This window comes from Podarcis vaucheri (genome assembly GCF_965113315.1).
Source record: "Podarcis vaucheri genome assembly, chromosome: 8".
NCBI classification, from domain to species: domain Eukaryota; kingdom Metazoa; phylum Chordata; class Lepidosauria; order Squamata; family Lacertidae; genus Podarcis; species Podarcis vaucheri.
The window spans coordinates 52,273,891-52,301,235 of NC_138766.1; the positions used below are offsets into that span (position 1 = coordinate 52,273,891).

The 27,345-nt window shown below is 45.2% G+C and overlaps 1 protein-coding gene across 1 annotated transcript in view; it reads right to left on the reverse strand.

Moving 5' to 3' along the window:
- Nucleotides 1-514: 514 nt before the first annotated feature.
- Nucleotides 515-27,345, reverse strand: part of LOC309539058 (ras-related protein Rab-10-like) — a 41,884-nt gene continuing 15,053 nt past the window's right edge. The window contains exons 3-6 of the mRNA XM_082234862.1: nucleotides 24,915-25,053; nucleotides 16,057-16,146; nucleotides 3,868-3,969; nucleotides 515-795 (exon numbers count right to left, since the gene is read on the reverse strand). Of these exons, the coding sequence (XP_082090988.1) occupies nucleotides 718-795; nucleotides 3,868-3,969; nucleotides 16,057-16,146; nucleotides 24,915-25,053 (409 nt within the window). The 3' untranslated portion in view covers nucleotides 515-717. The remainder of the gene's footprint in view (nucleotides 796-3,867; nucleotides 3,970-16,056; nucleotides 16,147-24,914; nucleotides 25,054-27,345) is intronic.

A 27,345-nucleotide genomic window follows, 5' to 3' on the forward strand; every position in this document is an offset into this window, starting at 1 on the left:
CAAACTTAAAACCATGGAGAGACCTGGTCTGAATAGAGGCAACTGGATTCTTGTCTCATTATACATGATAAAGCTATTTTTAGCCATCTCACCCATTGCTTTTTCCTGTAAGACCAATTGCAGTTGTTAACAGTTGTCAACAGGTTTACCACACCTATTGGCCAATCACCCATTCCCACCACCCTTCTGAGTAACACCTCTCCCCACCCTCTCACTATATATAAGGGTCTGGCAACTTCTGTTTCAGTGTATCTGGAGAAGTGTGCATGCACACAAAAGCTCATACCAATAACTAACTTAGTTGGTCTCTAAGGTGCTACTGGAAGGATTTTTAAAATTTTGTTTCGACTACAGCAGACCAACATGGCTACCTACCTGTAACTAGATCTTTTCATCTGAGTTTCACCCCACTGAGTCCACCTTTCTACTTCATAAATTTCCTGTATAAACAACCAACACTTTCACAAAGATACTTCTTATGCTTGTATTTGCATAATACTTTACAGTCCTCCAGTGCAAATCATAGTTTTGTTTATTTTGAACATTTGTAACAGGCAGTTAAATAAAATGTTAGTGGACAGGCAGTGCTGTTACTTTGTTAATACCAGTAACAACTGGGTATTTTGTATATCATTGAAGGGAGAACAAAATATTCAAGTTCAAGTGTTGGTATGTACAAAATAGATAACGTGATCAGAAAGAATACAAAACTGCTCATCACAGCTTGCAGCAACTTCTCTTTCGTGTTTTTTCATATAGGTCCACTACATCTAAGTCAAGGGATGCACAGGAATTCTGAGGGAAAAGAATAATAGAATTTAATCCAGTGTGAATGAAGTTAGCATTACAAATGCTTTCGTGATATTAAGGAGTATATTAATTGAAACAGTTATGAATAACATTAATAATCATTAATAAATATGACTTTAAAAACAGCATTCCATAGTAGAGTGGCCATTCATAGAATCACAGAATCGTAGAGTTGGATGGGATCACAAGGGTCATCTAGTGCAATGCAGGAATCTTTTGCCCAATGTGGGGCTCGAACTTACAGCCCTGGGATTAAAAGTCTCATGCTCTACTGGTTGTAAAAAAAACCCAGGTGTCTGTCAGTTCAGGCAGGCCTGTGCAAGTCCATCCGTGTTCATGGCCAGTGGGCCTTGGGCTATTCTGACTTCCTGGTATACGTGTGGTTGACCAGAGCTCAGCTAACTTCTCTAGCAGTGGATAAGCACATCATTACATCTTCACAGCAACCCTGAAAGGCTGTGGATCAGGATAGCCTGATGACTGTTGTCCACGTGCTGCAGTCCAGTGCTACCCTCAGGACTAAAAGCCTGTTGGATCAGCATGCTGTTCCCTATATGACTAGGCAGATGCCTTTGGGCAGAACTTGAAGACAATCTTGTTCTCCTGCTATTTGTTTCCCAGCAACTAATGCTGAGTGGCATGCTGTCTCTGAACATGAAGATTTCATATAGCAATTATGGCTAGCAGCCACTGATAGACTTATCATCCATGATTTTGCTTAATCCCCCTTTGAAGACTTCTAAGCTGCATTGTGCGTCAGTGAATTCATACACAAATTATATACTGTATGAAGTAGTGCTGTCTGTTCAGAATTGACTGCAATCTGGAATTCCTAGATTTCTCTCACTGTAGTCTTTCTTTTTTTAAAATAGAAACAATAGCAAAATGCATTACGCTAAGGTTAAGGAATTTAATTCACCAATAGCACTTCAATGTCAGAACAACAAGACTCAGTCTCCTGACAATGCGAAATCATGTGAGATGAGTCAGACAGCTCAGTATCTTTCCCAGATGCTGAAGCCAATTCAGGATTCTAGATGCTGTCAAAACACATATTAAGTAAGAGAATGTGCATGACACAAATTATTTCTTAAATGTATACTTAGGAGGGGGGTGGACAGTATTCCTGATAGTCATAGAAATGCATAGTTCAGCTACTCCATTTTCATTTATTTTCAATTTCCCATATAAAAACATACCCATTCAAGGTAGTTCAGCTCTTTTTCCATGAGATACAAAGAATGACCAGCTTTTTGTGGACACTATGGCCACCTTTGGGCATAATGCTAACTTATAGTTTTGTGTTACATGAACAAACCTTGGGCTCATCAGCTCTCCATCCCCTCCTGACAAAAAAAAAAAGTAGTTTTCACTTCCAATTTTAACTAATGGGTTTATTGCTACATCTGAGCTCAGACAAACTGTAGTTTGGGGAAACAAGTCAACTTCAAAGTATGGTTTCTGATCCTGGCTTGTTTCCTTAAACTTCAGCTCCCATCAGCCCTAGCTTGCGTGGCCAATGATCAGGGATGATGGGAGCTGCAGTCCAACTACATATGAAGACCACAGGCTCTGCATTCCTGCTGTATGACAAATGTGGGATGAATGCTGACCACAGTGGAATTCAGTTGTGTTTTCAGCTTGGAGAGTAGGTTTCGGAAGTCCATCTGAATGACTTCTGGCTAGCCTTGCTCTTTGGTGGTGTCTACTTGCCAAGGTCCCTCTACACTTAATGGGTTGGTGACAGGGTCTCTTCAGTTTCTGAGCCTCGTGACACTCTAGTAGCCCCTTTTCCCAGGATATAGGGCTTGGGGAGCAACAGATCCAGTGGGCCTCTTGCCGGCCCCTTCTTACAACCCTTTAGGGTTACCTCCAGTGCACTTGTTATACATCTTCTCACTATTTGACTGGAATAGCAGGGGAAACCTCTTGGCAAAGCCCCCTATCCTTCACTGTTAGTAGGGGAAGAGGCTATAGAAGAGCAAAGACATGGTTATCCCCTAGTCCTCTGCTCTTTCTCCAGCAAGCCAGTCTTCCTCCCCAACAGTTGCCTCTGGACTATTTAAGCTCAAAAGCTCCAATAGCTCTTCATCAGTCCCAGGTGGTAGCAGATATGCTGCTGTTTTATATGATAATTTATTTTTTAATTTGGAGTACGTGGGTGGCGCTGTGGGTTAAACCACAGAGCCTAGGACTTGCTGATCAGAAGGTCGCGGTTCGAATCCCCATGACGGGGTGAGCTCCCGTTGCTCCGTCCCTGCTCCTGCCAACCTAGCAGTTTGAAAGCACGTCAAAGTGCAAGTAGATAAATAGGTACCACTCTGGCGGAAAGGTAAACGGCGTTTCCGTGCGCTGCTCTGGTTCGCCAGAAGCGGCTTAGTCATGCTGGCCACATGACCCGGAAGCTGTACGCCGGCTCCCTTGGCCAGTAAAGCGAGATGAGCGCCGCAACTCCAGTCGGTCACGACTGGACCTAATGGTCAGGGGTCCCTTTACCTTTACCCTCTTTGAGGTGAGGAGACCAGAACTGTACATCGTATTCCAAATGTGGTCACACCATAGATTTGTAGGGACAGAGGAACTAGTGTATCATGGTGGGTAGGGTGGAAAGTAGATTTTAGGCAAACTATTGGAGAGATTGGATGGGTCTGAAGTGGTCATTGTTTTGGGACTGGATGAGACTGTAGACTAAGTCAACATGATCAGAAACCTTAAAGTGAGGATCCTCAGGCAGAATGACCTCTGTGTCTATCCCTTTAAGAAGGCCTCAGTCTGTCTCTACAGGAGCCAGAGCCCAGCCAACAACGTCTGGAGATTTCTGATCCCAAACTTATAGGTCTGTAGGTAGATGGAGGTACATAGTCAGTAGATCCGTATGTTTAAACTTTCCCTTTCTATCACATGTATTTTCTTTCTTCAAAACATCATTGTTTGTTAAGGTAAAGACAACAATATGTAAGCTAAATATATTCACAGAGCAGGAATGAATTTGTATTTCTGGGCCATCTAATTTACAAGATTCGGTCTAAGAAAAAGAAGTTGTTGCAGTGAGCTTACCTTGTTCAATATTTCTTGAGCTAGCACTAAAAAGGCATCTTCAATGTTAATATTGTCCTTAGCACTGGTCTCAAAAAAGGGTATTCCATATTCCCAAGCAAGCTGGAAAATAAAACAAACAAACAAAAAGGAACATGAGTCTGAATTCAAACACTACTAATGCCTAGAAAGTGCAATTCATAGCAAACTCAATTTGAAAAGTGGTTTGCACAATCCCAGTTACAAACTCTGTCACAGAATGAAATCAACGGACCTCATTTCACAGTCTATTTAGGGTTGGGAATGAATATACAGGAACCCCCCCATTAACCGTGTTCAATATGTGCAGGACTATGCACATGCGCATTGCGCCAAACCCAGAGGTGAATAAAAAAGTCACAAAAAGGGGTGGGGTGGGGGTTTTCAGTTGTATCTCAAATATATGCATGGTGCCTTGGAACATAAGCCCACCTAAATGGGGGTTTGCTTTTATATCCATAGATATAATCTATTCTCTCTCCCCTCTGCCCCCCCCATTATTATTGGATAATAATAACCTACAGTAAGTCTCCTTAACAGCAAGATTTAACCAACAGTAAGTCTCCTTAATTAGCTGGGTTCAAACCAATATGGCCCACACATTGTCATTTTCAAAGACTGCACAGACAGCAGACAGTCTGGGCTCTGGGATGCTGTCAGAGTCCCCATGCTGCCTTCACAAAGCTTAGTACGTGCGGAAAATCTGTTGGGTGTACAGGTGGAGAAAATAAATAAATAAATGGAGAGTGGGAAATAGTGGGTTCCCCCACTCCCCATTTATTTATTCTCCCCAACACAACATAAATGGGTCCACGAGTGTCTACATGCTCTCAGTCTTGTTTTAAATGTATTTGTTGTTTTGAGGTTTTCAACTGTTTTAATGTGTGAATTGCCTTGAGACAGTAAATTAGAAGGCAAATAATAAATCAACAATGATGACCATGACAACAACAACAACATATTTCTACTATACAACAATAATTTCATTCTAATCTTAGGTTATACTTGTTTCAAACGTAAAATACTACCAATGTATGGACTCTACAAAGCTTTAAAAACATTTTTGCAGTGACATTTCTCAGACATGCTTTTCAAACATGTTTGGCCTTATGATCCCCATGGAGATCTTACAAAGGAGAAAACAAAGGTCAAATAAATTGAGAAAGAAAAGAGCATGCATGCCTTTTTGAATAGCAAATCTAATAATTTCTCCTGAAATGAGTGTAGCTCCCTAGAAAATGTCTTTCTTCTAGGCTAGTGGGGGAGGGAGGGAGGCATACAATTTATAGCTATTTTGAGCACCTGTAATTACTGGTTTCCGTAGTTGATTACAGGAACAAATGAAAAGGATTGAATTATTCGTGCCAATAGAAGTAAGCCATGGGGAAATAAATAATTTAATGAATCACATTAGGAAGATTTTTAGAATCCCATACAAAACAGAGGCTTGAATCCTAACTACCAAAATTTTGGGACGCTTAGCATGAAAATCTGAGGTGAAAAATGTGTGTTCTTGGGGTAAAAAAGAGGCTTATAAAGATGTGTCCCTGAAAAATCTCACATAGGTCTTCAACCTGGTTAATTAAAAATAATAAGAATCGCAAGTGGGTGGGTTTTTTTTGTCAGTTAACTGGCAAATAAATGGAAGTTGAAGAGTGAGGGAAGCTTGTTTTGTGGTGGAGCTGGTTCTCCAAAGGCAATGAAGCAGCTACTCCCCTGCCCTTCTGCTGGGAAAGGTGAGAGGAAAAGATGGGGAGGTGCTGCTTTAAGCTGCTCAAGGCACTTTGTGGTAGCTCCAAATAAACCAGCTTCCTTGCCCATCCCCCTCTTTGTGCTAGGACCTAGGATGCCTTGAGTTGGCGGCTCTTGATGGGCTGTGGCCAAGGAGCATGTTTGTTGGGGGGGGGGAGAGGTGTGTATGTGTGTGTGTGTGAGTGTGCATGTGTGTGTGGTGATCTTCAGAGAATGAAGGTTGCAGGATGTGATTTTGGACCCACCCAACAACAAACATTACCCTTGAGGAAACACAGTTCTTTGTGGAAAGAAGGTCCCCCATTGCTCAGTTAGAGGTATTCCTTCATGAACCAAGGAAAGCAGGCACAAAGTGCCTGTTACAATGGTGCTCCCAACCTAGAAACAGTGGTCATATGGTAAGAAAGCCCCCCTGGGGTCCTTTGGGAAGAAGGACAGGCTATAACATGAATTAATAATAGTAATAAGTAGCAGCAGCAGCAGGAGTAGTTGAAAGAAACTTTTAAACAAATAATTGCTGCCTGAATAAGCATGGGCACCCTTTAAGTCAATTAAACTTTTAAAAACTGAATAATCTAATTGATAACACAGCAAAGCACTAATATGAAGACCATTATTTGTTTATCTCAGTAAACACCTGAAAGCACACGGGGTTGTACCCAACAAAGGGGTCCCGTTTCTGCAAGGACTTCCACTTGTGCAATGCAACTTATACTGCTGTGCTCCACCAACCTGTTCTGGGGGTTCCCTTATCCATCCAGAGCAGACTTTTGTGGTGGTGATGGGGGGTGGGGCAAGCTCAGGAAGAGGAGAGCAGAAGGAGAGATTCCATTGTGCAAGTAGAAGTCCTTGCATAAATGGGTCGACTTCACTGAATACAAGCCCAGATCCTTTTCTGAGGCTATTCTCTGAGGGTCATCTGTATTTGAAGAAGAGAGAAGGATGAGGATATCCAACACTTTTTGGTGCAGCACTCCATCATTAGAACACTCTCCCCCAGAGAGGCTCTCCTGTTGGTGCCATCCCCTTCCAGTGCCAAGGAAATAAATTGTATTTATTTAGATGTTTGGCTTAATACCTTTTAAAATACAGAATAAAACCAGAGCTAAGAAAGTATGAAACTCCTATTTTAATTTTCTGCTCCTTTTAATGTTGTTCTATACGGTATCTAGTTTATTTTTATTTTTTATTTTTACTGTCAGCTACTGTCAGAAGCATTTGGAGCTGAAGAGCAGGGACAAAATGGTCCAAATAAATAAAATAGCTATATGAAAAAAGGGTGGTGGTGGAATGTTACAAATAGTAATAAAAATGGTAAGGTTTCTGTAAAGGCAAACAGGATTTCAAAGCTTCCCCATATAAAGTGCCACATAAAGGTTAATAAAGATGTAACTATTATATTCAAACAAACAACAATACAAACAGAAAACAGGCAGGACATAAATTGAAATGGATAACCACATAAAGGCATGAGTTTTAAAGCTGGAAAGTGTTGCCTAGGCGTTTCTGACTGAAAAATAGCACATTTGTCTAGCCTTTAATATTTCTACCACCCACACAACATATGTCAGAACATCTCATAATTTTAATTAAGGGAATGTGTAAGGCTCTCCTAGAACCTGTACTTAGAGCCTATATGATGATTTTTTCAAAAGAAATGTGTCTCAGTCTTGGTTTAGTTCACATTCAACACTGTTCCAAAAAGGGAAGTCATACACAAAAGGCAGGGATCTCCAACTGGGTGCCCTAGTCTTAGTAAATATTCCCTCCAAAAATCACAATACACGAGAGACTTTGCATTCCTGCTCAGATCCTGTTTGCACTGGCTCAGCCTCTCCTACATTGAACATGTCCACATGCCACTGAACACAGTGGGAATATTTACCAATACTTTTTGCAGGTGCCATGTGGGCAGGCACGGTGAAAAGGGAGGGAGCTACAGGTGTGAGCCAACAGTGTGACGCGGCAGCTAAAAAAGCCAATGCAATTCTGGGCTGCATCAATAGGAGTATAGCATCTAGATCAAGGGAAGTAATAGTGCCACTGTATTCTGCTCTGGTCAGACCACACCTGGAGTACTGTGTCCAGTTCTGGGCACCACAATTCAAGAAGGACACTGACAAACTGGAACGTGTCCAGAGGAGGGCAACCAAAATGGTCAAAGGCCTGGAAACGATGCCTTATGAGGAACGGCTAAGGGAGCTGGGCATGTTTAGCCTGGAGAAGAGGAGGTTAAGGGGTGATATGATAGCCATGTTCAAATATATAAAAGGATGTCACATAGAGGAGGGAGAAAGGTTGTTTTCTGCTGCTCCAGAGAAGCGGACACGGAGTAATGGATCCAAACTACGAGAAAGAAGATTCCACCTAAACATTAGGAAGAACTTCCTGACAGTAAGAGCTGTTCGACAGTGGAATTTGCTGCCAAGGAGTGTGGTGGAGTCTCCTACTTTGGAGGTCTTTAAGCAGAGGCTTGACAACCATATGTCAGGAGTGCTCTGATGGTGTTTCCTGCTTGGAGGGCGGTTGGACTCGATGGCCCTTGTGGTCTCTTCCAACTCTATGATTCTATGATTCTATGATTCTAGGTGGGTACCTACAGGTGGGTGGAGATAGAAAGCTTTCCCCCTTTGTGAGCTTCCTTAACTTATCTTAGGATAAGTTATCTTGGGATCTGAGCAAATGTTGTTGTTGTTTTTTTGTAATTAGATTAACCGATTAGTAAGGGAAATTTGATTCAAATCAAATAATTAAAATTTATCTATTTGCTTAGTGATTTCAATAATGACTTAAATCACTCTGCTCAGGACAAGACTAAAGTTCATTTGTGTACCCCCAAAGACCAATGAAGGATTTTTCATACATTCTAGCTTTAGAGTCCTCTAAGGAAGAGGTTTTCAACCTTTTTGAGTCCACGGCTCCCTTGACCAACTACATTATTTCTGTGGCATGCTTGTGGGGCTCAGGAGCCCAGTTATGTCACCCCTTGCCTGCAGAGCTAGGAGCCTCTCACTCTTTTTCGAACACCCTCCCTTGTGGAGTCTTCCCTCAGCCTCCTCTCCTCCCCCCTCTCCTTGGGTGGGAGTCCTCCAGGCAGCCACTGCTGCCATCACTAGTCTCTGAGCTGCCCCACCCCCACCCCAAAGAGAGGTGTCTCCCAGAGGCACCATTCGCCTGGGGAGCTTGTAGCCAGGACTGCTGCAATAAACAGCTGTGCAAGCCTTTGGGAGCCAGAGATACAAGAGGGCATCAGTGGAGGGAAGGAACGAAAGAGGGACAGAGGCCAGTGTTGCCCACAGCACCGCTGACCATCATTCAAGGCACCCCAGGGTGCCACGGCACATTGGTTGAAAACCACTGCCTTACATCTTGGTTAAAATGGTGCATAGGGTTACAGTCAGGCCTTCTGAATGGTCTGGAGACACCTGATGCTGTAGGGCTAAGCTGCCCCAAAGAGAAGTGCCTCCTCACACTGCCCCACAGGGGCCTGGGAAGAGGATACCCTCAGCCTTAGTGGCCCGATGGAGACTGGCCAAAGGTGAACATGAGGCCAGCACCTTACTCACCTTGGGAGGCAGCAATGGCAGCAGCGGGCACTGCCAGGCTTGCATGGCAGAATGGCTCCTCTTCAGCACCAGACACTCAACTCCCAGGCAGGCCTTGCATACAGCAGCCACAGCAAGGCCAGCGCAGCACCTGCTTGCCTGTTCAGCCACCCCTCTTGTCTGTCCATTTCCAACAGCAAGGGCTGGTGGACTGGCTAGCTGGGCTCCCTCGCCCGCTTGCTTGCTTACTCCAAGGCTGCCTCAGCTCCTGGCAACCAGCACCCCCTGGCCAGCCCCAGAGGTGCCATTTGTCTGGGGAGCTTGTAGCCAGGGCTGCTGCAACAAAGAGCTGTGCAAGGGAGGCAGAGACACAAGAGAGCATCAGAGGAGGGAGGGAAGGAAAGAGGGACAGACGCCAGTGTTGCCATGGCACACTGGTTGAAAACCCCTGCTCTAAGGATAATAGTGAGCTTTCTCAATGTTTACAGTTATATATGACAAAATGCTACTAATTTATTAGCAAAGCAAATACTACATGATACTACTTGATGAAAGCAGGCAATATTGGCTGTTCTGCTCCCTAGGAAAATTGCACCAAATGGAGAAAAATCAGAATTATTTCCTATATTGTGACAAAGGAATGGAAGAGCAATTCAAGCAAAATCTAGAAAGGAATGAGAAATGGTAATGGATTGTTCCATTAACACAAAGTTACTCTGTTAACCATACAATTGAAAAAGGCATTGAACTATTTAGAAGCCAGAAAATGCGATACGCCAACACTGCCCCCTGGTTGAATATTCATCACGATAGCTTTTAGTTGACTAACCACAAATGGTTCCAAAAAAGCATGCAGTTTGCTCACCTTCTGTAGGAGGTCAGTTGTCAGGGAACTGACATCGGAGGAAAGGGAAGTGGTAAGGCTCCCAGAGACTGGGAGAGAGTCTACAGCCAAAGCAGGGACCAGCAGGGGGAGCGCGGGTTCTCTGGAGGAGGATCTCAGTAATGCTGAGAGAGACGCAGCAGCCCAGGCAGGAAGCAGCAGGGGAGAGAAAGGGGTGAGAGACACTTCGAGCGAAAATAGCGGGGAGGTGTCAGAAGCAACTGCAGGGAGGCCCATGCTTCGCCGGAAGCTGCCACGTCGTGAGTCCAGGAGACGCGTTTCCGTTAAGGAACTTCTTTGCTGGAAGCGCTTCCGCAGACAGCCACTGTCAGACTCTACTAGTGACTAGAGCAGACATGTCTGAGGAGCTCTGTCACACACAGAGGTTTGTGGGGTCGCACAAACTCTGAAGGGGCACAATTTTAAGCACAAGCAGCTAACCATCCCCTGACAGCAGTCTGACAGTCTCTGTACGCTGCCTGTGCAGGAGAAAGCATCATGAGCAACCCAGTCGGAACCGGAGACGCAGGGGTTGGAGCTGGTCCAAGCTTGGAAGAAAGGTATCAAGCTCTGGAGGTCCAACTTGCGCTGCAGACGGCGAGGCTCGAGGAGAGAAGGGCTCAGGATGCTGACAAAAAGGGGAGAACCACTCAGTTCCCCAGAAAGGTACCAGGATTGGTGCAGAAGTTTGGGGGGGACCCCAAGGATTACCATGCCTTTAGGACTGAGATGCAATATGCTCTGAATGTGCAGTTTGATGAGTTCCCTGATGAGGAATCGCGAGTTGCGTTCGTAATTGGGCATCTTGAGAAGGGGGCGCGGGACTGGGTTCGACCCCTGATGGCAACGCACAACGATATCCTAAAGGACACTATGAAATTCTTTCGTGCAATGGATATCATGTTTTCCAGCGATATTGAGGAAGGGGTGGTGCGCAGACAGCTAATGGCTTGCAAGCAGGGAAGCAGATCTGTCCGTGAGTACTGGACTGAATTTACCATGCTGATTCACAGATTGGGGTGGGATTTATCGGCAGCACCCATTCAGATGCTATTTGAAGAAGGTCTTTCTTCAGCTGTGAAAGACGAGCTGGCCAGGAGCCCCAGGGCGGTGTCTATGGATCAGCTGACCAAATCTGCGCTGACCATTGGAGCGCGCCAGGAGGCAAGAGCCATGGAGAGGCGGGAAGGGAGAGGGGAACGTTGGAAGGAGTTACGCATTCCAGACATTCCTGAGCCAGCTTTCCCGCCGGCAGAGCCGATGGAAATCGGAACAGCCCGCGCGCGCGCAGTTTCAAAGCCCAGTGAGGGGGCGAAGAAGGAGGGAAAGGGAGCCCGGAAATGCTATCTCTGCCAACAGCCAGGTCACTTTGCCAGAGTCTGCCCCCAGAGGAAGGAATGGCAAGGGATGGTGGGAGCTGTTGAGGGGGAAGAGCAGGGAGAAACGGAGCAGGTAAAAGCCAACGCCTGGTTGCCAGCAGGGCACTGCAGCCAGGCCAAAGAGCAGTGAAAGTGCCCCTTCCCCAAGTGCCAGTGCCAGAAGCTCCTCGACCTGCTCTAGTGATTGAAGTGTCGCTAGAGCTGCAAAATGGACACCCCCTAAAAATAAAGGCGCTGTTGGACTCAGGCAGCTCCTGCAATTTCATGAGCAAGGAGTTTGCTGCTGAGCACCAGATACAGACTATCCCTTTAAGCAACCCCCTGCAGGTGACCACGATCGATGGCAGGGAACTGTTGGGAGGAGGCGTCAGCTTGCAGACCGTCCCAATGATAATGAGGGTGGCAAGGCACACAGAACTGATAGCGTTTAATGTGGCCACCTTGGGAGGCGCTCCCATTATTTTGGGAATGAGCTGGCTAGCCCTACATGATCCGCTGGTGGGCTGGCATCAAAGAGTGGTTTCCTTCGGTTCCGCACATTGCTTAGAACACTGCAGGGCGGAAAAGGGGTCAGCAGGGGCCCAAGCCACCCTAGCAGGGACGGAAGTAATGGAGAAGGGGAAGGTGCCACCACAGTATGCTGATCTCAGCGACGTGTTCAGCGAGAAGGAAGCGGACCAACTACCCCCGCATAGGCCCTTTGATTGCCAGATCAATTTACTCCCTGGAGCACAGCTTCCTGTAGGCAAGTTGTATGCCATGTCAGACAGGGAGATGCAGGAGTTGCGAGCGTTCATTGACAAGAACCTGAAGAGAGGCTTCATCAGAGAGTCCAAGGCAGCGGGGGGTAGCCCAGTGTTTTTTGTGGATAAAAAAAACACGGACAAGCCGAGGCTGGTATGTGACTTTCGGGCCCTAAATGCAGTGACAGAGCCGGCGGCTTTTCCTATGCCCAGGATTGATGATATTTTGACCAGGGTGCGAAAAGGAAAGATTTTTACAAAGCTGGACCTAAGGGGGGCGTACAACCTGATACGTATAAGGAAAGGGGATGAATGGAAGACCACCATGTTCACCCCTTTGGGGGCATTTGAATACCTCGTTATGCCTTTTGGATTACAAACAGGCTCCGCGTGTTTTCAAGCCTTTATGAACCATGTACTGGGGCCTTTGCTCTACAAGAATTGCGTGGCCTTCTTAGATGACGTGTTGGTGTATTCGGAGAATGAGGAGCAACATGTGAGAGACGTCAGAGAAGTGTTGAGCAGGCTGCAAGCCAACAGACTGTGGGTGAAACTGGAGAAGTGTCAGTTTCATACCAAGGAGGTGGAATTCCTGGGGTACCGCTTGTCAGACAAGGGGTTGGCCATGGACCCCGGCAAGGTTCAAGCGGTGCTGGAATGGAAAACACCCAAGACCAAGAAGGATGTGCAGAGGTTCCTAGGGTTTGGAAACTTTTATCGTAAGTTCATCCGAAACTTCGCCCACCTGACGGCGCCCATCACGGACTGTCTCAGCAGCAAAAAGAAGTTTGTTTGGACGGGGGAGGCGGAGCGAGCGTTTGAGGAACTGAAAAGGGCCTTCGCCTCTGACGAACAACTTCTACATGTGGATTTACAAAAAAAGCTGAGGGTCGAAACAGACGCTTCTGACAGAGCCATAGGGGCGGTGCTGCTTCTGCAGCCGGGGAAGGAGGGGTCAGAGTGGCGACCGTGTGCCTTCTTTTCGCGAAAGCTGAACAAATCTGAGAGAAACTACACGGTGTACGACCGGGAACTTCTTGCGATTTATGAGGCCTTCCGGAGATGGAGGCACCTACTAATTGGTGCACAACAGAAGGTGCAAGTGTGCACGGACCATAAGAATCTAGAGTATTGGAGAACTGCGCGAGTGCTCAACCAAAGGCAGTTGAGATGGGCCCAGGAGTTCTCCAAATTTAACTTTGAGATTTGTTACGTACCAGGCCCGGAGAACGTTAGGGCGGACGCTCTCTCACGCAAACCTGAATATTGGGAGGGAGAGGGTGCACCCGAAGAGACCCATGTCATTCCCGAGGACCGCTGGGTGTGTGGGGCGGCTTTGGTGGGGCAAAGGGAACTGGTAGAGGGAACGGTGCAGGATGAATATGCCCAGGACAAACTCAGGGGTCTTAGGAGGGAGGGAGACAAACCCGGGGGTTTTGAGGAGAGAAACGGGGCGTTATACTACAAGGGAGCGTTATACATACCTGAAGGGGAATTGAGGGAAAAGGTACTCAAGCAACTGCACGATAGCCCCACAGCAGGGCATTTTGGGCAACACAAAACCATGTGGCTGGTTACCAGGGAATTCTGGTGGCCCAAGGTCAGGGAAGATGTGCGTGAATATGTGAGAGGGTGTGACCGATGTCAACGAGCCAAGGGGGAGAGGCGGGCACCGGCAGGTTTATTAGAACCACTACCCACGCCGGAAAGACCATGGGAGGCAGTGGCAATAGATTTCATGACTGATCTGCCCAGGTCCAAAGGGAAGACAGCCATTATGGTTGTGGTAGACCTGTTAACCAAGATGGCCCACTTTATAGCCTGCTCACATGCGGTCACAGCAGAAGAAACCGCTAAATTGTTTGTGGAAAATGTGTTTAGGTTGCATGGTGCCCCCTTGAGGGTGGTTTCGGACCGAGGGAAACAATTTACTTCCAGGTTCTGGAGGAAGCTCATGAGCTTATTGCATGTAGAGGTGAATTTTTCCACTGCCCGTCATCCAGAAACCAATGGGCAGGCGGAAAGAGCTAATGGTGTCCTCCAGCAATATTTGAGGTGTTATGTGAATGACAGAGAGAATGATTGGGTGGAGAAGCTGGCGTTGGCAGAATTTGCCTATAACAATGCAGAGAACGTGTCCACGGGGATGAGCCCTTTTTTGGCCAATCACGGGTGTCATCCCCGAGCCTTCCCAGGGGGGGAGGGGGAGAACTGGAGCGTTCCTGCCGCAGAACAGTTCGTTGAAGAAATGGAAGCGATCCATCGCCAGCTCCAACTTAATTTAAACAGGGCGAAGGAGGAATATAAGAGGCAGGCAGACAAAACCAGAAGGGAAGGGGAAAGTATTAGGGTGGGGGACCAGGTGTGGCTGTCCACCCAAGGGTTACCATTTAAAGGAGGTTGTAAGAAGTTAAGACCCAAAAGACTGGGCCCATTTGAAGTCACGCAACAGGTCAACCCAGTGGCTTTCAGACTCCGGTTACCGAACCACATGAAGTTGCACCCAGTGTTCCACAGATCATTGCTGTCACCGTATATAGGGGACAGAGAGGGGAGGGTCAATAGGGGACCAGCTATGGAGGAAAAAGAACACAGCTACCATGTAGCGGAGATTCTCGATTCCAGGTGGAGGGGAGATCAAGTAGAGTATTTGGTAATGTGGGAAGGGGAGCCGGAGTCGGAAAACACCTGGGTCAGGGCAGAGGATGTAGATGACGAGGTTTTGATCAGAGATTTCATCAGAGATTCCCTAGAAAACCCCAGCCAGTGGCGAGGTTCCGGAGGGAATACTTCGCCACCACCGACGACGAAGAAGAGTTGGAGGGGTTCGCTGATTCCGAGGTGGAGGAGGATTCAGCGAGTCGGAACGAAGACCGATGGAGGGAATTGTTCGAGACGTCTGAAGATGAAGAGGATTCTTTTAGGGGTTTCAGCTCCTCACCGCCCAGAGGAGAGAGTAGGGGCGGGGGAGAGGGGGGCCCTGGAGGGGAGGTGGATGTCAGGGAACTGACATCGGAGGAAAGGGAAGTGGTAAGGCTCCCAGAGACTGGGAGAGAGTCTACAGCCAAAGCAGGGACCAGCAGGGGGAGCGCGGGTTCTCTGGAGGAGGATCTCAGTAATGCTGAGAGAGACGCAGCAGCCCAGGCAGGAAGCAGCAGGGGAGAGAAAGGGGTGAGAGACACTTCGAGCGAAAATAGCGGGGAGGTGTCAGAAGCAACTGCAGGGAGGCCCATGCTTCTCCGGAAGCTGCCACGTCGTGAGTCCAGGAGACGCGTTTCCGTTAAGGAACTTCTTTGCTGGAAGCGCTTCCGCAGACAGCCACTGTCAGACTCTACTAGTGACTAGAGCAGACATGTCTGAGGAGCTCTGTCACACACAGAGGTTTGTGGGGTCGCACAAACTCTGAAGGGGCACAATTTTAAGCACAAGCAGCTAACCATCCCCTGACATCAGTATTTACTTGTATAGATCAATTAAAAATTGTAGTATTTGCATATTCCAGATGCAAGAGACTGATGCAAAATATGCAAATAATGCATTCTTCTTAGAAGGGAACTCTTATATTGAGATACCACTTGAAAAATCTGCCCTTCATACAGATATTGTATTTTATATGTTTATATCAGGGGTAGTCAACCTTTTTATACTTACCACCCACTAATGCATCTTTCTTGATGGTAACATTTCCTTACTGCCCACCAGTGCTTGACGGAAGGAGGATTCAGGTTGTGCTGTAGAACCCCCTACCACCCACCTAGAATCCTGAAACGCCCACTAGTTGGTGGTAAGGACCAGGTTGACAACCCCTGGTTTATATTATATATTTTGTTTAAAAAAGAAGAGGTGAAACAATGTGATAAATGCCTTACCTTTTTCCCTCTGTTTTTTGGAATGACACGTTCGGTCTCCTTATCACACTTATTACCCAGCAGTATTACCTCCACGTTTTCATCTGTTTTCTATAAACAAATGAAGTGAAATGAGTATCACTAAAGTGGACTCCAAAACATGCTGTCCAGCTCCCCCCCCCCATAATCATTTCCTCAATAAATATAAAAAACGGAGTCTGAGGCAAGTTGCATCATTATCTACAGCTTTAATGAACTAAGAAGGGATGGAGCCAGAGAGAAAGGTACCAAGGCAGAAGTTCATCAGTTACAATCCATAGCTACAATAATTAAAAATGGATGAGGTGTGCATGAGGCTTAAAAACCGGGGGGGGGGGGGGGAGGCTGCAAATATGTAGTTACCAGCTAAATGGAACTGATGAAACCGAAAGATACTACTCTGGGAAATCAAAATATTTTCAACATGCATTGTTCAGTACAGGTGGGTAAAACAAAAGCCACAGTAATTAAGCAGAATAACAACAACCTAGACAGCATCTTAAAAAGCAGAGACATCACCTTGCCAACAAAGGTCCGTATAGTTAAAGCTATGGCTTTCCCAGTAGTGATGTATGGAAGTGAGAGCTGGACCATAAAGAAGGCTGATCACCGAAGAATTGATGCTTTTGAATTATGGTGCTGGAGGAGACTCTTGAGAGTCCCATGGACTGCAAGAAGATCAAACTTATCCATTCTGAAGGAAATCAGCCCTGAGTGCTCACTGGAAGGACAGATCCTGAAGCTGAGGCTCCAATACTTTGGCCACCTCATGAGAAGAGAAGACTCCCTGGAAAAGACCCTGATGTTGGGAAAGATTGAGGGCACAAGGAGAAGGGAATAACAGAGGACGAGATGGTTGGACAGTTTTCTCAAAGCTACCAGCATGAGTTTGATCAAACTGCGGGAGTCAGTGGAAGACAGGAGTGTCTGGCGTGCTCTGGTCCATGGGGTCACGAAGAGTCGGAAACGACTAAACGACTAAACAACAACAACAACAGCAACAACACAAACATCCCTGTTCAATACATAAGACAGACAAGATCAGCACCCTAAAAAAGCAACCCATTAGCAGAGCTTCTTATACCACATACACTCAACAGCAGGATACGCCTCTCCAAACAAACGGGGTTGTATGCCACTAAGGTTAACTCAGAGTAGACCCACTGAAAGTAATGAACCTAAGTTAGTCACATATATTAATTTTAATAAGTCTACTCTGAGAAGGATAGCTGATGTATACAACTCATTCTTCTCCCGGGGGTTGAGGTGCATTCTCAAACCCAGCTACCTTATTTGACTTATTCCTATGGAGAGCTTATAGCTCAGTGATAGTATAGTACTTGCTTTGTTGTCAGAAGTTCCTAGGTTCAATCCCTGCCACCTCCAGCTAGAAGGATCATGTACTAGAGACACCACCAGTCAGAGCAGATGATTCTGGACTAGATGAACAAATAATCTGACTGCCACAAGGCACTGTTCTATATTATTCAGGCCTTCCTGCCCCCTTCTATATTTCTTTAAGCTAAGGAAACTACTTACTTCTTAGTGAATGCCAATACAATGATATGAGAGGCACAAGCTAGAAGATAGATAGATGATAGATAGAGATAGATAGATAGATAGATAGATAGATAGATAGATAGATAGATAGATAGAGATAGATGATTGACAGGTAGATAGATAGATCCTCCACAACCAAGTTTACTACATGCTGGGTTCTTGGTTCAACAAGGACTCATACAAGCTCCCATAGTGCTTCCCAAATCACAAGATCTACTACGAATCACCTGCCCGCCCAATTTAGAATATTTTCCTTGAAAGAGGGTGGTATATCATAGCACATGCTTACTTGCTTTTGCCCAGGGTGCACCCCTAAAGGCCTTGGCAAAGCAATGCACATAGAAATCAATGTTAGAAGAGAAGCCACTACTCCTATCCAGCAATAAGCAAGGCCACAATCCTATGTACATATGCTATGAAGTAAGTCCCATGCACAGGACTGGACACAAATCTTTACGTTTCTGCTTCAAGAAAGTCCCTAGCTCCTACTGGTGAAAACTATCCTATCTCTAGCAAAGTATTCACAATGTTATTGTTATTTTTGACTTTCAATTAGGTGTCTCCTTGAGTTAGATTTACTTCTACTGCTTTCTGACAGCTCACAGATCCTATGTCAAGACATACATGAACCACAGCAATAATTTCCTCAAGAACAGAGGGTAAAATAATCCCTTTGACTGAAGCATACAATGTGGGCATATAATGGATAGCTCTCTTACTTCAAGGCAATTGATGGCATCTATGAATATCTAAATTAGAAGAAACATGTTCTGAAACAGATCCTGGCATTTACAAATGTATGTGTATTGTAAAGTTAGTGATACTTAATGGGCTGGATACAGAGAACCGTGAATAATGTTATGTTCAAGGAACAGGGCTTTCCCACTCCGTCCTCTGAACTGCAGTTGCCGGAGCCTTCCGAAAAGTAAGTCCTGACAGTGTGAGATGTGGCACAGTGGGCTGCTGACAGAGTGAGGAAACGACATACACACACCTCTTGTGCGAGCCAACGTTTCTGCCTGTGCAAATTGCCTCTGGAGCCAACCAATTAAATAGCTTATTGGAACCAGTGGTCTTCTTCAGTTGCAAGAGGACAAATATCCAGATACTTAACACGGACATCAAAACTTGTTCTAATTGTTGACAGGGAAATAGGAGACTTCACTGAATTGAGTGTGTCAAGTTGAAGTGACTTGTTTGGCTTCAGTGAAGCTACAAAAGTCACTTTGCACAAAACATCAGCCTTTTGTTTATGAATTATAAGGGGAGAACAAAGTCCCACCCCACTGTGTTGATGTAAACATCTGAAAAGGCATGAAGGAACATGGTTTTTATTCATGAAACGTCAGTAGAGTTATGCCGACTCACAACTATGTTGCTTCAGTTCAGCAGTACAGCAGCAGGCAAAATTATTAAGGTTACTGTTTCATCTTTTTAATCCACTCAACTAATCTCATTTCATAACTGCAGCTGATGTTCAGGATAATGTAGTCTTTCAAATGCAGTAAGCTCATTGCAAGGGTGCAAAGCACAAGCTGAAAATAATGAATCAATCTGACCTGGATTAATAGAAGAAAATGATGGTTGTTTCAATAGGTACTGGAGCTTTACTCATTAAGATCATTGATTCTTCTATATAAAATTATATTCTAAGTTCCTAAAACTGCATATAATAAATAGAGTAGTTTACCTTTTTATTATTTAATGAGAGAAGTAGCATGCTTCCTAATAACATTTGATTTAAGCGTTCCACATTTGAAGAGATAGAAAAAAAGTAGTACTTCAACAAAATGAAAGTGTGCGTCCTTTTTCCTGCATTGTGAAAGTTATGTACAGTGGTGCCTCGCAAGACGAAATTAATCTGTTCCGCGAGTCTCTTCGTCTTGCGGTTTTTTCAACTTGCGAAGCACGGCTATTAGCGGCTTAGCAGCTATTAACGGCTTAGTGGCTTTAAGAAAAAGGAAACAAACTCGCAAGAACTCGCAAGACCGCAAGACGTTTCGTCTTGCGAAGCAAGCCCATAGGGAAATTCGTCTTGCGGAACGACTCAAAAAACGGAAAACTCTTTCGTCTTGCGCGTTTTTCGTCTTGCGAGGCATTCGTCTTGCGAGGTACCACCGTATCTTATTGCCTGAGTTGTTCTTCCAAATTCATTTTTTTAAATCACAAAAAGGCAAAGAAGGGCAACGATAAACAAATCATTCCCCACCCCCAGAAAAATGCAATTATACATGTTGCTTCAACCGAAATCTTAAAATAGTGAGTAGCTTCTCTTATAGAGATTTGCAAAATTAAAATTATTAACATTAGTGTTATGTACTAAGCTTGGACCCTAGAACAATAGGCAGGTAGGATCCTAGATTGCAACAACTGATTGGTTTGCAGGAGAAGACCAATCAGGCTCCAGGAGGGAAGCAGAATCAGCCAATCAAACGGTACTCATTGTGTAAATAATGTATATAAAGGCCTGAGGTTTTGGGGAAAATTCAATCACTGTTTTACAAGCTGCAATAAAGAGCATGAAATCACTGCAGGACTCTGAGCATATTTCAGTTAGTTTAAGAAATCTAGGACCAGTTACTTACATTAGCTTCCTATAGTCATCCCTTAAGCCAAGGTCAAGAAGATCCTTCAATAAGGGAAAAATCAAGATGATTTTACAGCTCTGAAGATTAACAACAGTCGGCTCATCATCTGGATTCTATATGATCTTTGGCCACAAGGAGGAGCAGTTTAATAACATGAACACCAGTACACAAAAGTAATAGATTATGCATAGAGGTTCAGTGCAAAGGACATCTTGTACCTGATCAGCCCAAAAGCTGGTATTAAGGGCCCAGCAAGCTGTGATGTTAACATGCAGGTTGCAAAAATAAAATAAAAATAATGCAAAGCGCATTAGCTGGACATAGGGTGAATCAGGCACTGCAGGAAGGGTGCAAGAAATCCTGCTTCTGAAAGTGCTATTTGCATTGAGTGGAAATCCTACAAGGTTGCCAATGCAAACAGCATCAAGAGAAATTTCCCCCCTCTTGAGTTAAATTCATTGTCCCTGTCTGTTATACTCCTGCTAATTATAAGCCCTCCCCCATCTGATGGTACTTGCATTTTTAAAAATATGTATGTTAAATACAAAAAGCACTTTAAAGCATCACTACTAGGGTGGCCTTTGCCGTAAGGCTGCATGTTAAATACTTAGCTCAGTATTCAGATTTGTGGGGTACTGAAAAGCGTGAGCAAATTCACCCAGACAGTCTTTACACAGAGGACTTGCCTCTGCCCTGAAAGCTTCAGCTGCCAGGCAGGGGTGTGGGTAGGACTCCTCGGGAACAAGGAGGGCTGGTTGGGGGGGAGGCCTTCTCCTCTCCCCAGTTTCTGCCCCACAAACTTCTGAGAATACCTTTGTGTGTCATAAAATGGCCGCCTCCTTCATCTTTATAAATTAATATTTGACTTCAAAGCCACTTTATACCATGAGCATGCTGAACGATGTTCTAAAACTGATTACAAGTTTGCAAAATACAACTTTGCTTTACAAATTTCTCATATGAGGGTGCAAGATTGATATAGTCCTTTCTCTCTCACAGGTGCTCAATTAAAAAATATGAGCACCTGTGAGAGAGAAAGGGCTATATCAATCTTGCACCCTCATATGAGAAATTTGTAAAGCAAAGTTGTATTTTGAAGCAATTTTCCTGTAATAAACATGCTGATTGTCTTGAAACTTGCTGTGATCAGCATTATAAGCTCAGAGTATTAAGCTGTCCTTCATTTGAAAGGTAAGAATGATTTAAATATTAAAGTCCCAGTATATCTTGACCTGTCTTGAAAAGTAATGTTTCCCCACAACAGAATCTGCAAGCCTTGCACATTATTAGCATAATTGGCATACAAACATTTACATTATTCTTTAATATCGCACTTGCTGGTTAACTCTGACAGATCTACAAAGATGTTGGTTGTGACACAGAGGCATCGACAACTATTGGATTAATGATATTCAAAATAAAATATATAAAGCATTAGGATGGTTCCAGACTGCCCAGGGTGGCTGGGGCAACCCAGTCAGATGGGTGAGGTATTATTGTTGTTGTTGTTGTTGTTGTTGTTGTTGTTGTTGTTGTTGTTGTTGTTGTTGTTATTATTATTATACCATGGGTGGCTAACATCTTGTTCTTGGACTCCAACTCACATCAGACCCAGTCAACATGACTATTGGTCAGGGATAATTGGAATGCAACAATGGTTGAAGGGCCGCCATTTAGCTAAACTAAAAGATGCAGAAATTCTCTGCACACTATTAGTACTTGCAGTGCAAGCAGATCACCTATTCAAAACAAGGCCAACATATTCAAAACAAGGTCAAATCCCATTCAGTCAGCTTTATGATACTTAGGGGAAAAGTTCCCAACAGGAACTTTTTAAACCAAGCCTTGCAGCCATGTGCAAGGTGGTGGAGATTTTCAGGAGGGGGTCACTGCTGGGGAGGGCAGAAATAATTCTTACCTCCCCACATGCTATAGTTGCATGCTAAGCATTAAGTGTAACGTTTAGCTTGACCCTGATGCATTATGCAAAAATCGCAACCTTAAAGTCCTTAACAGATTAGGTCCAGGCTACCTGGGAGTTCCCTTCTGTGAAGTACAGTCGTACCTTCAAAGTTAAACAGAATTCGTTCCAGAAGTCCATTCGCCTTCCAAAATGTTCAAAAACCAAAGCGTGGCTTCCTGCAGCCATTCGGAAGCTGCGGAAGCCCCGTCAGACGTTTGGCTTCCAAAAGAATGTTTGAAAACCGGAACACTCACTTCCAGGTTTTGATCGTTCGGGAGCCGATTTGTTTGGGAGCCAAGGCGTTCGAGATCCAAGGTACGACTGTACATCAAAATTATTAAAAGGGGGCTGGTTCCCAATGCCTCCTTGCCTGATTGGCAGGGCATTCTCACTAATGACACCCCCACAATAGAACTAATGACACCCCCATGATAGAACTCCTGAACCAGCAAAGCTTGTCCTGCTATCTCTCTTAAGTTTTAAAAGAGATATGAAGACTCTTTTTTTAGCAAACAAAAGCAAAGCAGTGGCTGATTTTTTAATATCACACTTTAACCTGAGAATTGGCTCTTCCTACGGACAATTCATAGTTGTTATCATTATCTAGGCGTGTAGCAGCATCAGTGTGCATGGCGCTTTATCAAGTACATCAGAATAGGTCCCTACCCGAAATAGCTTACAACCTAAAGTATGATCATCTTTTAAGATCGTTTGTTGTCTGTGTTCTAAACATGTTTTTCTCCTTTTCTATTATATTTTTAAAGAAATTTATTCATAAGTTGGAAGCTGCCTTAAGGGCTCTGTGGAATCATATGTACGGTGGGACAAAAATTACTGACTCACAGGCAGCTGAAGGAGTTGCTTAGGATTTGGCCGGACACTTCTTGTTTTACTCAGCAATGAACCCCTCCAAATATCCTATGCAATGAAGTCGTGGTTTAAGATCTTACAAAAAATCTCAAAAAAACCTATCCACACAGCACATCAGCACCAATACAACACAGGAACAGCACACAACAGGACATGTAGAAATCACACAACTAACAGCATAATCCTATCCGTTACATGCATGAGATAAGACTACACATAAATATTTTGGGAGGAATTCAACACGGCACTAAGCAGATCAGTCCATCGGTGCAACCATTTCTGCTTGCCTGATGGAGCAATCTGCCCTCTCCTTCCATGCCATACTGTCCAGTGAGTTCTCCTGACCCCAGTCCCACAGCCAATCTGTGGTGGCACAGAGGGAGGAGACGCCAAGGGAGCCCCATTGTGCTAGAATAAATCCTTGCATGGGCTTTTGCTGGTGGGGCTCATTAGCTGAATTCACTGCCACAGGATGTGTGATGGCAGCTTGTTGGAAGCAAGATACTGGAGCATATGGGTATAGAATAGTCCATCCTCTATTCCCATTTACTGTTAAGAAAATAAAACTTTACCCCATAAAGGTAAAACACTGTTAAGTTGTACCCTGTGTAAGGCATATGATGACAGTGAGAATTAATAGTCTCCAGCAAGACTTTCAAACTTAGAATTCCCTTGAGTGGGTAGGATGTTTTAATCTTGCCTTTTAAGCACAGGGTTGTCTTTTAGATTTTTATTTTCCGTTTTATGCCGGTAAGAATGTAAATGTTTGTTTGTTTATATATTGTAAATTGCTTTGAGTTACCATGGCAAAAAGTAGCCAATAAATGTAATAATAATAATAATTAATAATTATAATAATCCTACAATTTGATATAGAGAGGCATGAGAATACTGAATATTGCAGAATAGGAATGGAAGTCTAACTGTTTAAGACTTAATATATATTTTTGTTGATTTGCTGGTCTTTTACTGTATGCCAAAGCCAATATTCTTATAATTAATTTACAGTGGTACCTCGGGTTACATACGCTTCAGGTTATACTCCGCTAATCCAGAAATAGTGCTTCACGTTAAGAACTTTGCTTCAGGATGAGAACAGAAATCATGCTCCAGTGGCGTGGCAGCAGCAGGAGGCCCCATTAGCTAAAGTGGTGTTTCAGGTTAAGAACAGTTTCAGGTTAAGTACGGACCTCCGGAACGAATTAAGTACTTAACCCGAGGTACCACTGTATTTTTGTTCCTTGCTCTCCAGGAATTAATCTTTGCATATTTCCTGTGAACATGGGCTTTCTCCTTCCAGAACGACAGATTCAGGATTGTATACAATTTTTTAACAAATACTAAATCTGTAGTTTACCCATGACTTTAACCCCATCCCAATCAATGTTAACGTGTTTGTGGGACATATGCATGTCCTTTGTCACCACCTCTACCACCGCATGTTCAAAAGCAAAAACAGAAATTTGGGGCAACATTGGGAAAAAGTTGGGTAACAACATGATGATGTGTCCAGGATTTTAACACACTGGCAGATGAAATGAGCAAGATGTCTAAGTGAGTAAATGCACAGGTGGAATGCAGAAGTTGTGAACCAAGAGAATAGAGAGCAAGACTGTGGTCCAGACAAATCATGCAGATACTTACCTCTCTTTACCATGATGCAACACTTTACACAAGAAAACAGGAAGAGAGAAACAGTGATAGATCATGGGATATACAGTGGATTCCCCATCTAAATAGCAGCAGCATTAAAAAAAGGCACTCTGTTCTGGGTGCATTTGAGTGTCTGTCCCTAGCTTCTATGAACCTGTCAAAGATCATTGTATATTGAGAGCAAAGGCAGAATGTTATAAACGTACCTCATTTATATCTTTCATCCAGTGTGAAATTCCTTGAAAGCTTTCTGTACTTGTGATATCATAGACAAGAACGAATCCATGTGCTCCACGGAAGAAACTAGTAGTAAATGTATGGAATCGCTCCTGACCAGCAGTGTCCCTGTAATACATTGTAAGGAATCATCTGGTACTGCTTACATTGTAAGATTGTGAACAAAAAGTCCCAAATCATTAATTGCAGCTTTCTGTAAACAGAAAAAACAGAAGCTGCGCATACAAATAAAAACCCAGTTGGCATACCAGTTGAGTACTTCTGCAGTAAAGATTCACTACAGATCAGATTTTATTCGAAATACTATGGATGCAAATAACCCTGGCTTTAAATCTCAGTGTTGTACTTGTGAAGGAATGGAACAGCTGGACTGAGTGAACAATGCACCAAAAATATACATATGATTAGGCACAAAATGGCTGCACTACCTGATGATAGTGTTGTGTTTTACCATCATCATCAGCTTAGGATGCTGCATGGAGCCAATTAGAAGGGTGATCTTCAAATATCTAAAGGGCTCTCACATGGAAGATGGAGCAAGCTTGTTTTCTCCTGCTCCAGAAGATAGGACTCGATCCAATGGATTCAAGTTACAAGAAAGGAGATTCCCACTAAACATCAGGAAGAACAGTTAAGAGCTGTTCGACAGTGGAACGGCCTCCCTCCAGGGGTGAGGGACTCTCCTTCCTTGGAGGTTTTTCAGCAGAGGTTGGGTGGCCATCTGTCATGGATGCTTTAGTTGAGATTCCTGCATTGCAGAGGGTTGGATTACATGACCCTCAGGATCCCTCCCAACTCTACAATTCTATTATTCTGTTTTCTACATTTTACAGTGGTCTCAAACAGGCTGTGGAGTTATGAGTTCTATAGCACCAAACACATTTCTGGAAAAAGTATACAGTCGTACCTTGGATCCTGAATGACCTGCAACTTGGACGTTTTGGCTCCCAAAAACCCGGAAGTGACTGTTCTGGTTTGCGAACGTTCTTTTGGAAGCTGAACATTCGACAGAGCTTCCACAGCTTCTGATTGGCTGCAGGAACTTCCTGCAGCCAATCAGAAGCCACGATTTGGTTATGGAAGTTGAACGGACTTCCAGAACGGATTCTGTTCAAATTCCAAGGTACGACTGTACAGTGGTACCTCAGGTTACATACGCTTCAGTTTACATATGCTTCAGGTTACAGACTCCGCTAACCCAGAAATAGTGCTTCACGTTAAGAACTTTGCTTCAGAATGAGAACAGAAATCGTGCTCCAGCGGCGTAGCGGCATCAGGAGGCCCCATTAGCTAAAGTGGTGCTTCAGGTTAAGAACACTTTCAGGTTAAGAACAGACCTCTGGAACGAATTAAGTACTTAACCAGAGGTACCACTGTACAGTGGTACCCCGCAAGACGAATGCCTCGCAAGACGGAAAACCCGCAAGACGAAAGGGTTTTCTGTTTTGGAGGCGCTTCGCAAGACGAATTTCCCTATGGGCTTGCATCGCAAGACGAAAGCCCATAGGGAAATGCTGGCGGTCAGGAGCAAAGACTTTCGCCCACAGCCGGCCTTCAGAAGAGGACCTCTTCTGAAGGCCGGCGGGGGGCAAAAGTCTTTGCTCCCCCCCGCCTGCCCCGGGCGATCTTAAAATGCTGGCGGGCGGGAGCGAAGCGTTCGCTGCCGACCCCCAGCATTTTAAAATCTCCCCGTGTCCTGGGAAGATTTTAAAATGCTGGGGGTCGGCAGCGCTTCGCTCCCCACCCCCAGCATTTTAAAACGCTGTTCCGAAGTGGGGCGGGGGGGGCGGGAACACCTGGCCCCGCCGCCCCACTTCGGAAAGCTCTTCCGAAGTGGGGAGGGGGGGCGGGAACACCTGGCCCCGCCGCCCCACTTCGGAAAGCTGTTCCGAAGTGGGGCGGGGGGGCGGGGACACCTGGCCCCGCCGCCCCACTTCGGAAAGCTCTTCCGAAGTGGGGAGGGGGGTCGGGAACACCTGGCCCCGCCGCCCCACTTCGGAAAGCTCTTCCGAAGTGGGGAGGGGGGGTCGGGAACACCTGGCCCCGCCGCCCCACTTCGGAAAGCTCTTCCGAAGTGGGGAGGGGGGTCGGGAACACCTGGCCCCGCCGCCCCACTTCGGAAAGCTCTTCCGAAGTGGGGAGGGGGGTCGGGAACACCTGGCCCCGCCGCCCCACTTCGGAAAGCTCTTCCGAAGTGGGGAGGGGGGTCGGGAACACCTGGCCCCGCCGCCCCACTTCGGAAAGCTCTTCCGAAGTGGAGAGGGGGGTCGGGAACACCTGGCCCCGCCGCCCCACTTCGGAAAGCTCTTCCGAAGTGGGGAGGGGGGTCGGGGACACCTGGCCCCACCGCCCCACTTCGGAAAGCTCTTCCGAAGTGGGGAGGGGGGGCGGGAACACCTG